Here is a 15,911-nt window from a genome sequence, read left to right on the forward strand (position 1 = left end):
TAAAAGTCTAAATCATATCAATTAATTTTTTTTCTTAATTTGCTCCAAAGTGCAATGTAATGAAAATCTTACGTATATGTGTGTAATTGTATTCTAATCAAAAAGAGGCAGGGTGTTTGTCTGTCTGACTAATTGGGCCTAAAGATCTCGCTAACCGCTTGACTTACATGGATAGCTATCATATACAGTAAAGCTTCTTATATGTTAATGTTAATACTGTAATATTTAAAATGAAAACATTTAGAGAGAAAACTCATTTTCATTTCTTTTTTTTAGGTTATATAAGGTTAAGTTAGGGTTAGGAGATCCCCACAAGAATAGTCCCTCATAGATATAGGTTATTGGAATGTTAAAGGTATCTACAGAAGCTATAAACATAATTGACTTGAGAGGGGGGGGGATTGGTGGCCAACTTTCAATTTCGTTGCATTAAATCATTTCTCATTTTAAACACTCAAATTGACAGTTTCTTAAATGACCGTAGGCTTGTATTCACTGGAATTGTTCCCTTCATGTATCTTCTGGGACTCAACCTGATGATCTACCATCAGATGACCGCCAACTTGACAGCTAGGGTAAGAATACTTTGAGAAAGCCTAAAATGTCACATGTGACGTCATAAAAATACGTTTAAAAGGAAGGATGAGAAGAGAAGTTGGGAAGGAAACCCCAAAAAAAGGGATGGATTTTTATGACGTCACACGTGACATTTTAGGCTTTCTCGTAAGAATATTTTTAGTAGCGTAGCTACTCTTTATCTGTCAGGGGCTGTGATTCATCCAATTAATTTCATTTGAAATTGCCAAAAATTAAATATTTTGTTGCAGTAGAGATAGCGTAAAACTTGTTTTTTTATGTAAATGAAGGGAAGTGAGTAAGAAGGGAGAAATAAGGAGAAAGGGTTGGGGGGAAATTTTCACTTAGAATTGTTTATCAGAATCTCTTTCCCTAGTCTCTGAAATCTATATTGTTTATCAACGTTTGTCAGTATAAATGCTATAATTTATAGTATCTCAATTTTTATTAAAATAATTATTCATTTTCAGGAAAGCATTATTTTTCAAAATTGATGTTTTAAAAAAGTAATGTTAAAAATTTACTTTACTTTTTTTCAGCGTCCTTCTCGAACTGCGGCCAAAGCTGGAAAACTGGCCTCTATCCTCATTACTATAGGTAGGGAATTGTTTTTATTGCATCATATTATAGACAGTTTTCCGCGGATGGTAATACCAAAAATTACAAGACTAATTACAGTTTTGTTTGCACCTAGGGACCGAAGGTTTGGCCCGACAAAACTGATATCTTTTTTTTAAATATTCGTTGAAAATTATATATTATACATTGCAATACATGATTCTTCAGTATGGCTGAGAACTGGTTCTAATTCCAAGGAAGTTAATAGGTTTGGAAGCCATACTGCAAAAAGGATTATGGCAGAAGAAGATAATTATTTAGCTTTATTTATGCAAATGATGCCATCCTTGTTTTAAAATGTTATTATGTGTATCTCTTTCAAAGTTTAATTTTTTACTCTCCTCAATTTTTTCACAGAAATCTTATGTCTATTCTTAATTTTGCCACCTACTTCGAAATTTAAGAATCGAAGCTTCTCTATAATTCAAAATGTCAATTTGGCTGTAAGAAATGGAATTGGAAAATTTTAGTTTACACATCTTCTATTGAATATAGACAGCTGAAATTTTTTGTGAAGGTTCCCTGTACAAATGAGCATACGGTATATAATTTACTTGATCCGTCTGTCTGTCGGTCATGCTACAAGCTACATAAATAATTAAATGGTAAGGTTTAGTGATTTCATATATTTTTATCATCATAATTTTAACAATTCCTCCCTTATTTTTATGATCACTGAAAAACTACTCTATTTTGTACGTTTTATAGATTGTTAGAATTGGATAGGTTAAGTAAGATTCAAATATCCCCATAGAGTTGAAACAAATTTTAATTAAGCATACATAAGCAAGGGCAGGGGGAATGCTTGTGGTTCTCGATTCAAAATAACGGACTTTAGCAAAGATTTTAAGTTTGAAGTGCGACCGTTGCATCAAATTTTAATAAATTTAAGTTTCAACAGAATTCATTCATTTATATTTTGTAAAAATGCAAAAATAAAATCTTTTAAATTAATTAAGAAAAATACTAGATAGAAAGAAATGGATGGCCATATAGTGGAGCTATAAGAGTTATTTATCGCATCGACAGCTTAACGCTTATATTAAATAAAAATTATAAGATTAATAGAAGTTTTGTTATTCCAAAAGCACCAAAGATATAGTAGAAATCTGTAATAGTTATTTCTCGTATCGTATTATAAACGGCTTTCCGCGGATATAGAATGTACAATTATAAGATTAAAACTAGTTTTTTTAGCCCCGTGGTGCCGAAGGCACCGGCTAAAAAAACTAGTTTTAATCTTGTGATGGTACATTTCTATATTCGTAGAAAACTGGATATAATACGATGCTAGACATAGTTTTTTCGTATGGATGAGAACCGGTTCCTATCCACCGGATTCGAATGAATACGAGAAAAATTTAAATAAAATCGGCTAAAACGCTATTTCATAGCAGTCGGACGGCTTAAAGAATCATATTATCAGGGTATGCGAGAATATCTCCCAATATCCACCTATTATATATCCATAATATTATCAGGGTATACAAGAATATCTCCCAATATCCACCTATTATATATCCATAATATTATCAGGGTATACAAGAATCTGTCACAATATCCACCTATTATATATCCATAATATTATCAGGGTATACAAGAATCTCTTACAATATCCACCTATTATATATCCATAATATTATCAGGGTATACAAGAATCTCTCACAATATCTACCTATTATATATCCATAATATTATCAGGGAATACAAGAATCTCTCACAATATCCACCTATTCTATATCCATAATATTATCAGGGTATACAAGAATCTCTCACAATATCCATTTATTACATATCCATTTTATTTTCAGTGTTGGTATTCCTGGTAGCTAATATTCCTCGGTTGATATTAAATCTAGCAGAGTTCTATTATTCTTACGAAGACGAATCTGATGGTAAGTTTATCTATCTATTTATACATCCATCCATCCATTTATCCAACCACATGTTAATCATTAAATCAATACACCCATCTTTGGATCTACTGCAGTTCACGGTAAAATATTGCTGGTAACGAATATTGCCAAAAATCTATGAATTTTAAAGGCTGCTAGCTGCCAAACGGCTGAACGTACCCGCACACTGTTTTAAGCAGCATAAGAAGGCCTACAAATAATCTGGAATAGCCATAAATCAATAATGCATGAATATCTCGCAGTGCAATATTTTACCGTGAACTGCAGTAGATCCCCATCTTTTAATAAATCCATTCATCCTTTCACTCATGCATAATCCATCTACCCATGCATCCATCTAGTATATTTCCATCCACTCATCTTCTAAGTTATCAAACTATTAATCAATCCTTTTCTGTATCATTCAATCTATAGTCGATTCATCCATACATCTATGAATCCATCTATTTATCTTTTTATCTACCTATTCATTAACTCATCCATATATCTATCTATTTATCTATACATTATACATTATATCTATCTATCTATGAATCCAACAAAACATTTATTTACCCATCCATCTATTCATCCATTCATCATTTCATTCATGTATTAATACATTCAAAATTTCATCTATCAATCTATCAATCTATCAATCTATCATACATCCATTTATTTATATCTATAGACACATATTTCCAATCCATCCTTCTATTTATCCACCCATCTATCAATCAATTTATTGTTTAACTTTCTATCTGCTTAATATATCTCTCTGTCTATTTATAAAATAATTATAGCATGTATCAGCTATCAAATTATTTGTCTAACAACAACTAATGAAAACTCTCTTCTGAAAAAAAAGAAACTCGCATTTAGAATTATAAAGCAAAAGTAACGCAAAACTTTTCTCTTTAACAATTTCTGGGAAATCTTAGCGATAGTAAATTTTTTTCTGAAAATAAATTAGTAACAAGGATGTCAATATCCATAAGTTGCGATGCACAGGCGGACAAAGGAATATATAGAGCTGATGTTCATTGGTCATAAAAAAGAAAGAGAGGAAAAGAAATAAAGAGAAGGGTTTGATAAATGACATGAATCCATGAAATCAATTAAAAAGTATTTTATTAACTAGGATGACAACAACCATAATCAAATGGTAAAAATAAAGCTGCTGCTCATTGGTATAGGGAATCTTTACAACAAATTTCAGCGGTCTATATTAAATAGGAAGTGAAAAAATGTTTGAGATATACGGACAGACATACAGACGAACGTATAATTAAAAAGGCAAGTCAACATATAAAATTATTTACCAATAGTAATCTTAAAGTCATCGATTTCATATTTCTAGATAGAGAACAAGGATGACAACATCCATAAGTAGCGAAGCACGAAAATTATAAATGGATATCCGGCGAAAATAAACTATGTTGCAGTTTCATAAAAAAAACATTAAACTAAAAAATCACGAAACCTAGTATTTATATCTTGAAAATCTAAGAATCGATCTAGAACCTCAACCAATAAGCAAATCTTAATGAAACTTTGTGGGGATATGTAAATTATATAATCCCTATAAATATCAGCCGTCTGTCTTGATTAGGATTAAAGAAAATCATGAAAACTTAAAAATCTAGGAATCGAACTAGCACCCCAACCAATAAGCAAATCTTAATAAAACTTGATAAAAGCATGCAGAATATGAAAGTATTTAATCCCTAAAAATTTCAGCCGTCTATCTTGAATAGGAGTTGAGAAAATCATGAAAACTTAAAAATGTAGGATTCGATCTAGCACCTCAACCAATTAACGAATCTTAATGAAACTTGGTGAAAATATGGAGAATGGTAACAAATTTAATCCCTGAAAATTCCAGCTCTCTATCTTTTATAGGAGCCGAGAAAATCACGTTTCCCCCTTTCTGTCTCAGACGGACGGACGGACATTTCGAATAATAGAGTAGCTTCGCTACTAATAAGTATAGTAGGTCTAGATCTTCAATCCTTCGATTGAACCAATGGAAATGTTCATAGGAAGGATTCGGCTACATTATTGGCTAAAAAGTGTGCATACATTTAGTACAAAAAGGCAGTTATTTTACATTTCATATAGCTGTTAATAGTTTTTTAGGACAAAACTTTGATTTTACAAATTATAACCTCCAAAAAGTTCATCTTCGGGTTGATTCATATATGACTAGATAAAAACAGAACTAAAGTTTAATGCAGCCTTAGCCGCGCATAAGCCTCAAAAGTCGATTACCCCCCCCCCCCCCCCCCTCAAAAAAAAAATAATAATTTGGGGGTGCCTTAGGAGTTTTTAGTTTGTACCCCCCTTCCTAAATGAAAAAGCTTAGACGCCCTTAGTCTAAAAAAGGTTATTAAGATCTCATAAAGGTATTATGTCAGCTTTTATTAAATGCCAAACGTCAATATAAACTAATGGAATGTAATTTAAATACATTGAATTTGTCCATTACCCTTATCCTGAATTCCTGGTTTATTTGACACTCTCTTTGATATTTTATACAATAAGATTTGGAGTGTACATTAACGTTCACAGAATAAAATCAGCTAAGCCGCAATTTATTACAACAGCACAAACTTTACCTTGTTAACTTTTAATTTTAAAAGCAAAAATCCGCGCATATTGTCTTTTTTTGCCTATTATGAAACACTATATAATTATGTGTGGAAGTGAATACACACTTTTACATAATAAGATTTGGCGGAAGGTGTCATATTTGACACCAAACATTTCAGAGGGTAGGATAGGATTTAAGTTCATGTCCATTTTTTAAACACTTACATCATTGCTGTCGTGGAGGTGTTGAGTTCGAGTCAAGGCCTCACCGTTTCATACTATAGACGTTAGAAATGGTACTTACTGCTGCTATGTCTAGTGCTTGACAAATAGTAAGAGTAGCCCGCAACTTATTAACATATAAACAGTTAGAATTTCTAAATAGGGCCAAGCAATCAAAATAGTTGGTTGTATATTGGATGTTAATTATACTATTATCCTCAAAATATTCTCATCTTCTTTTCTTCACAAAATCTCTCTCTGTGTATAATTTTGCTGACATCTTAAACGAAAGAAAATCTTACGTAAAATGTATGATAATTAGATCCTATTAACAATAGAATTATTTTATATACCTAAAATAACAAGATGTCTTTCTGTATTTAGGTCAGTTAGGAACTCGTATCGGTCCACAATTTTTTATGAATGGTTTACATTAATGTAGTGTAGATTTTAAACTATTTGTTGTTGTTACGACTTAAAGAATATAAATCATGTACATTTGAAGTATGAGATATTATTTTTTTGTTCTAATAGAAACTCAAGAAAATCATTTACATGCGAAGAATGATTATAATTATCCTCTTTCCTCACAGACTCAATGGTTCATCTTTTTCTTACTCAGAAATTGTATAGACGCTTTAAAAAATATATTTCTATGTTTAGATTATTTCTGTGAGCCTATCTGGTTTCAAATAGTTATTTCTATCAACCATCTTCTGCTGACGATAAACAGGTATTTTAACTTTAAAATTATCATTCATGCAGTGTTAACTAGTATAGCTGCACTATAATTCCAATATGTCTGTTCTTAAATTTAAGAAAAGTTTTAAAAACAGATGGGGTGGTAGTTTTTATTTTCTATGTCTAACGCTGCCAGAGGACCTAACCCTGTGAGGCCTATATATACCTGCGGCGCTCTTACCTTGCGGGGTTACACAGGACCTAAATTTAACCTAACCTTAAAATAATATTCAAGCAAACAAAAAACTTTTCTCTGACTAGTAAAAATGGCGGAAATTGTCCTTCAAAAGCAAAATAAATAATAAACTCCTTTTATATCTAATTTCCAATTCCGCGGAATTTGTCTTTGATACCAGATAAAAAAAATTAAGCTAGTAAAAGTGGCTGACTCAGATTATGACGTCAAAAAATTAACCAATGAGAGGCCAGTATACACTGTAATTGACCAATGGTAAAATTTATAGTGGCCTCTCATTGGTTAATTTTTTTGACGTCATAATCTGTGCCGCCACTTTTACTAGCTTCGTATTTTCAATTTATTTCAAACAGAAAAATAAGATTTTCTTTTGCGACGCTAACAATGAACAAAATTGTTCTTGCTGGTTAATAAATGACTTTTAATTCAGTGATTAAACACCAATACCTTTATTTTAGTTCTGTGAACTTTCTAATCTACTGCGCCGTGGAGACAAAATTTAAAAGAATTTTGTTGAAACATTTGTCAAGAATCCTACCCTCGTGCTTCAGCGGTGAGTGTTTTTAATAGCGTAGTCAGTATGTAATAAGAACTTCTCGGCTGCTATTAAAGAAAGAAAGCTTAAATTTTCAGAGAATATTAGCATATACACATTTAGTCTATACATTGTCTGTCTGTCGATCATGCATTAAAAGACATAAACTTTATTTTTGAGAGTTTGTGATTTTCTTGGAAATTTACATATTCTCTTACTTTCTTTCTTAGTTATAACGACTAAACATCTGCTACATAACTCGCTTTGTCCGTTTGTTCATTCCAGGATTTTTTTGTGCTTCTCTACTTGAGTAGAGTGCAGCTGCTCTATAACCAGTATATGCCCATTTGTCCGTCTGTACTCCTACTCTTTTAAATCCTCCTAAAAGAGATAGCAATAATTACCGGCTTCCAGAAAGACCAACCGACAAAGAAACATTCATTCAAGAATCAAAATACACTTTAAATTCTATTAAGATTAGTTATAGTAAATATTTTATACTTTGACGTATTATTCCTATTATTCCTAAGGGATTTCTTGTTTTCCTTTCCTTTCTATTTTGTTTGTTTATAATTTGAATATGAATATTCGGATCCTGGAAAGAAAATGAAGTATTGGGTTTTGTATTTTCACAGTAGCTTTTGATGGGTTATTTTAGGTTAGGTAAATGTTAATTATTGCCCCGCAGGGTTGGAGTCTCCCACAGGGGCTAGACATAAGAGAAAAGCTACTTAAAAAATACGACGAACTCGCTACTTCGTTTTCTTTCGATGATACGAATATTTAAACCTTTTGTATTTTGTATACAATCTCTAAGATCTGAAAGACTATTTTTTTTCAGCTGACGCAGGGGGGAATGAAAGTATTGTTGATCAAGTGAGTTCACGAGACATGGTAGATCCAAGAAACAGAGATATTTTTGGTCAGAAATCGGTGAGAATCTTAATTTTTGTACGACTTTTTTGTTCCTTTAGATACTCATCAAAATGGTGTATTTTTGTCTTAATAAATGCATAACAAAACACAGCTACTCTATATATGCAAATAATTGTATTTGTTTGACCGATTTTCAGATATATGTAGACCATCACTTTTGTGGATATGTCACCCATACTTAAAAGTTTAATCAAATAAAATTTTTTAAAAATCTATTTGAACAAAAGCATACAATTTCCAAGGAGGGGGGGGGGGGGTATTGGACTTTAATATGCACTGATACCCAAAGTTTAATAAACATGTTTTCTTTTCCGTTGGCTCGTACAAACTTTGGGTACTTTCATTAAATTTTGGTTGATTGATTTCAAAATAGTTGTGTCAAACTATCAATCTATAAAAGTGCTTTTATAATCATTAGGGATTTATGTCTATTTATTGTCCATTGTCTTATCCCTTAATATCCCTGATAATTTAACAATTTATAGGAATCTGTGGAAGGAACAATAAAGCATGAATCTCCAGAAACTCAAGTCTCAGGTAAAAACAACGAGAAACACCCATCAGACAACCAATTCATTGATTGCAAAATGATCCTATTACCCTGATAAGTCCATAGAGAGACAATGTTTAACTTCTCTAGTATGAAGAGTTTAAGACTGCCAAACACAATTTTTTTTGACTGTTTATATTGTATTGAAATTTGCTTTAATTAAAGGGCAGGATTCTCCTTCGATTTTTAATTGATCTTATTGAGAATCCAGGGCATCATCCGCTTGTAATGAAATTAGATACTTTAACACCCAAGATATTAGGTTGGGACGAGATTCGAAACTATCACCTTCCCGACGAGGAGCGGATGCTTACTAACTTCAGTTTAACACAAAATGAACAAAATATATTTGACTATTTTTTTCAGATTTTCCAACTTCGGTAAAGACTCACTCTATAGATGTTGAAGAAAATTCCTGCAGTGATAATGTTGTACCTGTGCCATGTATGGCCGCTAAAACCCTTCCAACTTCTGTTCATGTGTATAGTTCACCTAACCGACAAGGTACTATATATATATATATTTTGTGTGGCTCGGAATCTGATGAATCTCCGCTGGATTTAAACCATTTCTAAACTAAAAAATCAAGTATCGTATTATATACATTTCTTTACGAATTTTTTTTTTAAATCTATAAATAATTACTTTCAATAGTGTTTTTTTCAAGAAAATTTATTAAGGTCAAGGTCAGGTTTTAGGCTTTTTGGCGGTGGGGTTTAGGGGTGTTAAATTTATATTATTATTATACCAACAACGAAATCATTTCGGAAAAACCATTGCGTGATTTTCAGCTGTCGTTGGGGGGCAACACTTTTTAAAATTTACGACCTTTTTATCTGCCCCCCAAATATTATTTTAGATTTATTTCGCTTGTTGCCTTATTCCTACATCAATAGAAATTTTTATTGTGTATTAATTTTATTTTTTTTTTATTTTTAGGAGTGCGTTGCAGTTCTGAGATAATCCTAGGAAGCGAACAGGATTTACTGGAGGATAACTATTCATTCAGATCCAAAAGAAAATCAATTCTAGTCGCGGGATCATACAGCTTTCATTGTATCACAGCTGTCTAATATCAACACAATGTGAAATTTTAATTGTGAATTTGTTATAATGTAATTAAACGAGAACAATTTAAATTGATTTCAGTCCTTTTGACTCTAAACGTAGTTTTTTTTGTATGCTTTAACCAAGATCATGGGGGATAAGGCGAAGGACGATAGATTGATGTAAACTACTAACATAATGATATTAGGAAAGAACCCTTTTTTAATAAAACTTCGAAGACAAGCATTATCCTGGCAAACTTTCAATAATAACTTTTTAAATGTTGGTAATTTCCCTCAAAGTGCCTTGTCGAGCACTATAATGGGAGATTAAAAAAATTTAAAACAGGGGGGGGGGGGGCAGTTTTCCGATGGTTTGTTAGTTTAGGTCAGGTTAGGTTGGTTTATAAAGGGTAGCCCCACAGGGTTAGGGAAACGCAGTTATAGGCCTTGGAGGGGATTAGTCATTGAATATAAACTACCCCACCCCCTAATTTTCTATCTATTTCAAAAACAACTGTTGGGAGGGAGTGACTCAGTCTCCAGTTGTTAAAAATCCATGTATGACAAAAAAAGTTTTAAACATATCAAAGATTTTAGTTCTAAAATATTTTTTTTAACATTTTTTTCACAAACCACATTCATAATTTATCAAAAATGAAATGGATAAAATCCATTAAGTATTTTTTACCTAAATATAAAATATGATATATATGTATTTTTTTATAAACATAAAAAGTATTTGGAGCAAAAAAAGTGAAGTGCTATACAGAGAGAATATAGAAAACTAAATTATCAAATTAGACGAATGCACTAAACTGTTTTCATAACTTTCATCTTAAAGCTAAAGATTTCCAAGAGGTGGGGGGGGGGGGGGGTAACAAAATTTAAAATACATTGAAAAAAGCTTGGAGGCCCTTGAATCATGTTCATCAATCTTAAGGAGATGCCAATGAAGTAAAATAAGTTACTGCCGATTGACTTAAGTTTCTTAGGCATACAGACAAAAAAAGTCGGGTATAGTCTCTTTCGTGACATCGCACCTTAAGGGGCGATTCTTCGTATTTTTCACTGTAGGTTTTATCTTATTTCTAGCCCCTGCAGGAGGCTCTAACCCTGCGGGGCAATTACCTAACACAATATAACCTATAACCTATAAAAAGTCATTTTAAAAATACGACAAATCGCCCCTTAAGGTTCGATGTCACGAAAGGGGCTATTCCCAAAGAGTCTCATAGAGTTGCTGCGCACTAAAAACTGAAAAGATACTTTTCTTCTGTTAGAAGAGAAAAAGATTTATTTTAAACAAAAAATATTTTGAAATATTTTTATGATCATAAATGTAAAAACCCAGTTCTAATTCGGGATGAAAAATTATATCTATCTTGGTTCCAAAGAAATTGTCCTTTAAAAGCAAAATAAATAATAAACTCCTTTTATATCTAATTTCCAATTCCGCGGATTTTGTCTTTGATACCAGATAAAAAAATTAAGCTAGTAAAAGTGGCTGACTCAGATTATGACATCAAAAAAATTTACCAATAAGAGGCCAGTATCCACTGTAATTGACAACTGGTAAAATTTATAGTGGCCTCTTATTGGCTAATTTTTGTTGACGTCATAATCTGAGTCAGCCACTTTTACTGGCTTCAAAAAAATTTATTTTAAGATTTCTATTTTTGTACCCTATTACTTGTAAATAATGTTAAAAGGATCAAACATAAAAAAAACTTAAATACCAAAACTTTTTAATATTTTCTTTGAAAGAAAATACGTTTGTAGTAAAAATGACATTCAAAATTAAATATGTATATTTATAAGAAATGATGTTATGAGATATGTAATTTTTAATAAAAACAAGGGTAATTATGTTGATAAGTAGCGAAACCCCCAATTTTTGGTGTAAAATGTCGAAAATGTTATTTTTGGGTGAAATTCAAAAGTTTTTTTTTTGTGTGTGGGGGGGGGGGGGTGAATTATAAAATGGTTTAAACGACAATTTCTCAAGTTATATATAAAATATTTATAGAGTACCTACTAGCTGTGTTACTAAAGTATACAATATGAAAAAGTACCTGTTTGTAAGATGTGATAACAGTTATTCATTGCATCGTATTATAAACAGCTTTCCCCAGATATAAAAATATACAGTTATAAGATCAAAACCAGTTTTGTTAGCCCCGAGATGTCGAAGTCACGGTCTAACAAAACTGGTTTTAATATTATTATTGTACATCTTTTTGGTCGTAGAAAACTGTATCTAATACGATACGAAACATAATTTTTCGGTATGGCCTAGGACCGGTTCTAATCCAGCGGATAATATTCATTTTCGAAGCCATACTGGAAAATTAACATAAGATTAGGTATATTTAGTAATTACTTATTTGCCAGGTAAAAACCAGGGCTTAAAACTAACCATACCATACACACAGAAACCTGAATTTAAAAATGCTTGAATTAATTATTTTTTGGCTTTTGTGATAATCCAAAAATAACTTTTCTGTGAATAAAAAAAATCAAAATAATAAAAGTATAACCAGATTGTGGAACATAGCAGAAAAAAAGATAAAATCATAATTTTCATTTGTTGAATAGTTTAACTCCCTTTTAATTAAATTTTTGAAGAACAAAACTGTTTCTAGTTTGCTTACTAAACATATTAAAATATATTGGGGGTTTATCTTTTTTTTTCTTTTTTAACTTAACCCTTTACAGTCGGGCCCCTTGCCGCACCTTAATCGGTCGGGGGGGGGGGGGGGGCGTTCAACGCCCCCTCTAATTATCTCAGTTCCTATTAGAGCTAGAGGGCTAAATTTTTTTGTGCAAGTCCCCTGTTTGATAATGAATTTCCGACCTTTTATAAGTCTAAGTCAATTTTCGCTTCCTTCACCCTTTTATTTAACAACCTTTGTTTTTAGGTCTTTTTTTATTTAAAAATTTCAAACGGCTGTAATTTTCTTATTTTTGAAGCTAGAAGAAAAATTTTTTCCCAGAAAATGTTTATTTTTATGTAAATTTTACATTAGAAATATCAAAATATAAATTTCAGCGGCCGCAGCTTTACTTGGCAGCTGCCAGCTGCCGCAGTCGGCGGTCGGCGGGAAAACGGCGGCGGATCTTCATGAAATTTTAATTCATTATGTAGACATGTAAGAAAAGCTTAAGTTTAAAATTTAAAGTCTCTAAGTCAAAAATTGCGGCCACAGGAGCCTTTTAAAGATTTCTGGAGACCTGGAGGATCAGGACCTGCAGGATAATACCTGGAACCTAAAAGTGACTTGAACACCTGGATTTCATATAAGGATGTACTTCTAGAGGATTTTTTTGTATTTTGGTATGATAAAATACTTTGTTTTAGTCAAAAAAATATTTTTGCTCTTTACCTGGATGACCCTGCCAGGTTTGCTGGCATCCTGTGCCCGCCAGGATGGAGATATTCAAAAAATTCCAACTCTCAGTTATGTGTCATACCCATACTTAAAAAGTCAAGCAGTTTGGGCTCTTTATCTTTCACACACAGAAAATGAGATAGGAAAAACCGGATGGGGGGGGCGTTCAACGCCCCCCCCCCGACCGTTAAGGGTTAAACATATTTGTCTGGCCTTTTTTAAAATAATTGTATATGCTATTGTTCATTGTAATTATAATTTTATTTATGATATAAGATATTAATTAAACAAATTGTAAAAAAATAATTAAATATTTTGAACTTTAAATTATTTTCAAATATAAAACTTTTGTGTTTCATCTTTTTTTTATACTAATAAATGAGTTGTTTGTTATAATGCATTTTAGTAGTGTAAGCTTCTCTATAACTAGGGTAAGTCCGTCTATATTATAATTAAAAAATTGGAATTTATTAGTCGTCACAACCCAATCCCGTTAGTAAAACCTTTCCCTTTCATTTTGTGATATATGCAATTTAAAAAGACGAATTTCAAGTCTTAATATTTTAAAAACTACATGGTAGAAAATTGAAATTCTTTCAAATATATGCCATATAAATGTAGTTTAACCAATTAACCTTTGGTCTTTTGTAGGCGTTGGTCTTTTGTAGGCGTTGGTCTTTTGTAGAGTTGGTCTTTTGTAGGCGTTGGTCTTTTGTAGAGTTGGTCTTTTGTAGCAACGCCGGAAAAAATATGCGGTTCTCTAAATTAAGTTCAAATGCATTTCGTGAAACTACCCCTTTCATGTCCTAGCCAAAGAGTCATCTATAATAAAAAGTTCTTTTATATAGTAAAGCTAAGGAAACACTATCTCCTAGCCAAGATAATCTCATAGGATTTGGCCCGATTTGCTTTCTTGACGCTTTTAAATTACCATAAGTATGAATAAATTGATATGGTTCCACGCGAAACGTAAAAGTGGACAAACGCAGGAGTCCCAAACGTCGGAGTGCACAAACGCAGGATTTATTGGTACAAACACAGGAGTCCCAAAATTTTTTTTTTAATTTTGATTTTTTTTCAATTTTGAATTTTTTTATACAACCTCCCCCCCCTCCCCCCCCTCGGTCCCTTTAAGTTTCTTAGTCAGGTTAGGTTAGGTTATAGGACAGGGGGCTGCGGCTAGGGGGCCGAGCGGTGCAGCCATAGTCATTATTTTGTAGACAGGGGTATAAAAAAATTCAAAATTGTCATATTATTAAAATAGCGGACACTACTAGGTTTTACTAGGTTTTTTAGGCAATGTCCACTCCGACGTTTGGGGTAGGACCATTGATATCTAAACTATTGACATTGACATTGTTTGTATTCAAAGTAATAATTAGCAAAAATACTCTATAAGAATGGTGTATCTGTTTTGAAAATTGCAGAAACTTACTTGTTTATTAACAGATTTATATAAACAAAGATTAGATTTGTCTTATTTAAAAGAAAGGGGTGGGAACCACATTCTTAAATTTCAGTTTTAAGAAGAAAAAGTAAAAAAGAAAGGGGTGGGAACAACATTATTAAATTTTAGTTTTAAGAAGAAAAAGTAAAAAAAAGAACACTTTTTGGTAGCTGAAGCCTAATTTTTTTGTTTGGAAGATTTCTCTAAGGATAGTAGAGTAACCGCTTCAAAATGTATAAAAACTCAGGACTTTACTGAAAAGAAGAGCCATATCAGTCTAGAGGGTAGCGAGCTCTTACGGTAAAAAAAACACAGCAGGATTGTAGTATAGAGATGCTATGCATTTACTTAAAATTTGGTGGTTTAACCTTCTGTCTATGGGCGTGCTAGAGGGTGTTGTATAAAGTTAGGTTTCACCATGGTTTTATATGGAAAAGCTTTGAAAAGTAAAGCATTTTATTGTTGCAATATCATCAAATGTTTTGATGATTTCAAACTGTATTGTAAAAGCTTTGACACAAAATTATATTATTTTGATTGAAAATGTATATTTAGAAAAAGGGTTGGTAACTTGTAATATTGTTATTAGTTTAATTAAAGTTCTTTTGCAATTTACAGCATTTTGATACTTTTCTGCCGTGTTATTTTATTTTGACCTTTGAACTCAACAAAGCATTTGATGATATTGCAACAAAAAACTATTTACATTTCAAAGTTTTTTTCTTATAAAACCATGGTGATCCCAACTTTTTAGTTCATAAACCAAGTATTAAACATATAATATATTCACAAAAAAAAATACTATGGATCAATGCTGGAAGGTGCTTAGAATCACTTGCTCTCGTTCTTGGATAGTTTTTGCTTGTTGGTTATACCTTATTCTGGAAAGAAACCACATAAACTTGAAAATCTTGAGGTCAAAACTTGTCTAAAAGTTGTAACAAAAAAAAGGATACAACAGTTAGGTAATTAAGCATATCTTAAACAAGTACGCAGCTAATATATAAACAATGAACGATAAATTAAACTGTCTTCTTTTTTATATTTTTCTCATTTTGTAAAAATTACGTTTTGGATAGTTTTAGGCTACTTTCTGTTCATTCTTAATTAGGGTTGGCAATCCGAATCTAAAATCCGTCCAATTTTTGGAATCCAGAATCCGAAT

At 31.9% G+C, this 15,911-nt stretch overlaps 1 protein-coding gene across 1 annotated transcript; it reads left to right on the forward strand.

The window, feature by feature from the left end:
• Nucleotides 1-50: 50 nt before the first annotated feature.
• Nucleotides 51-10,224, forward strand: LOC145305577 (uncharacterized). Its single transcript, XM_080147266.1, has 9 exons — nt 51-575; nt 1,116-1,173; nt 3,006-3,089; nt 6,567-6,636; nt 7,299-7,393; nt 8,217-8,308; nt 8,797-8,848; nt 9,228-9,365; nt 9,801-10,224. Exons 1-9 carry the CDS (start codon nt 513-515, stop codon nt 9,932-9,934), a joined length of 786 nt encoding a protein of 261 aa, XP_080003392.1. The 5' UTR covers nt 51-512; the 3' UTR covers nt 9,935-10,224.
• The last annotated feature ends 5,687 nt before the right edge of the window (nt 10,225-15,911 follow it).

This window comes from Acartia tonsa, chromosome 14, assembly GCF_053477335.1.
Source record: "Acartia tonsa isolate MP-2025a chromosome 14, ASM5347733v1, whole genome shotgun sequence".
Classification (NCBI taxonomy): domain Eukaryota; kingdom Metazoa; phylum Arthropoda; class Copepoda; order Calanoida; family Acartiidae; genus Acartia; species Acartia tonsa.

Bases quoted from the DNA above. Each gene is read 5' to 3' on its own strand.
- LOC145305577 (XM_080147266.1), top strand. From the start codon at position 513: ATGTATCTTCTGGGACTCAACCTGATGATCTACCATCAGATGACCGCC. The intron at 7,394-8,216 runs GTGAGTGTTTTT...ATTTTTTTTCAG, and splicing joins CCTACCCTCGTGCTTCAGCG to CTGACGCAGGGGGGAATGAA. The intron at 8,309-8,796 runs GTGAGAATCTTA...AACAATTTATAG, and splicing joins ATATTTTTGGTCAGAAATCG to GAATCTGTGGAAGGAACAAT.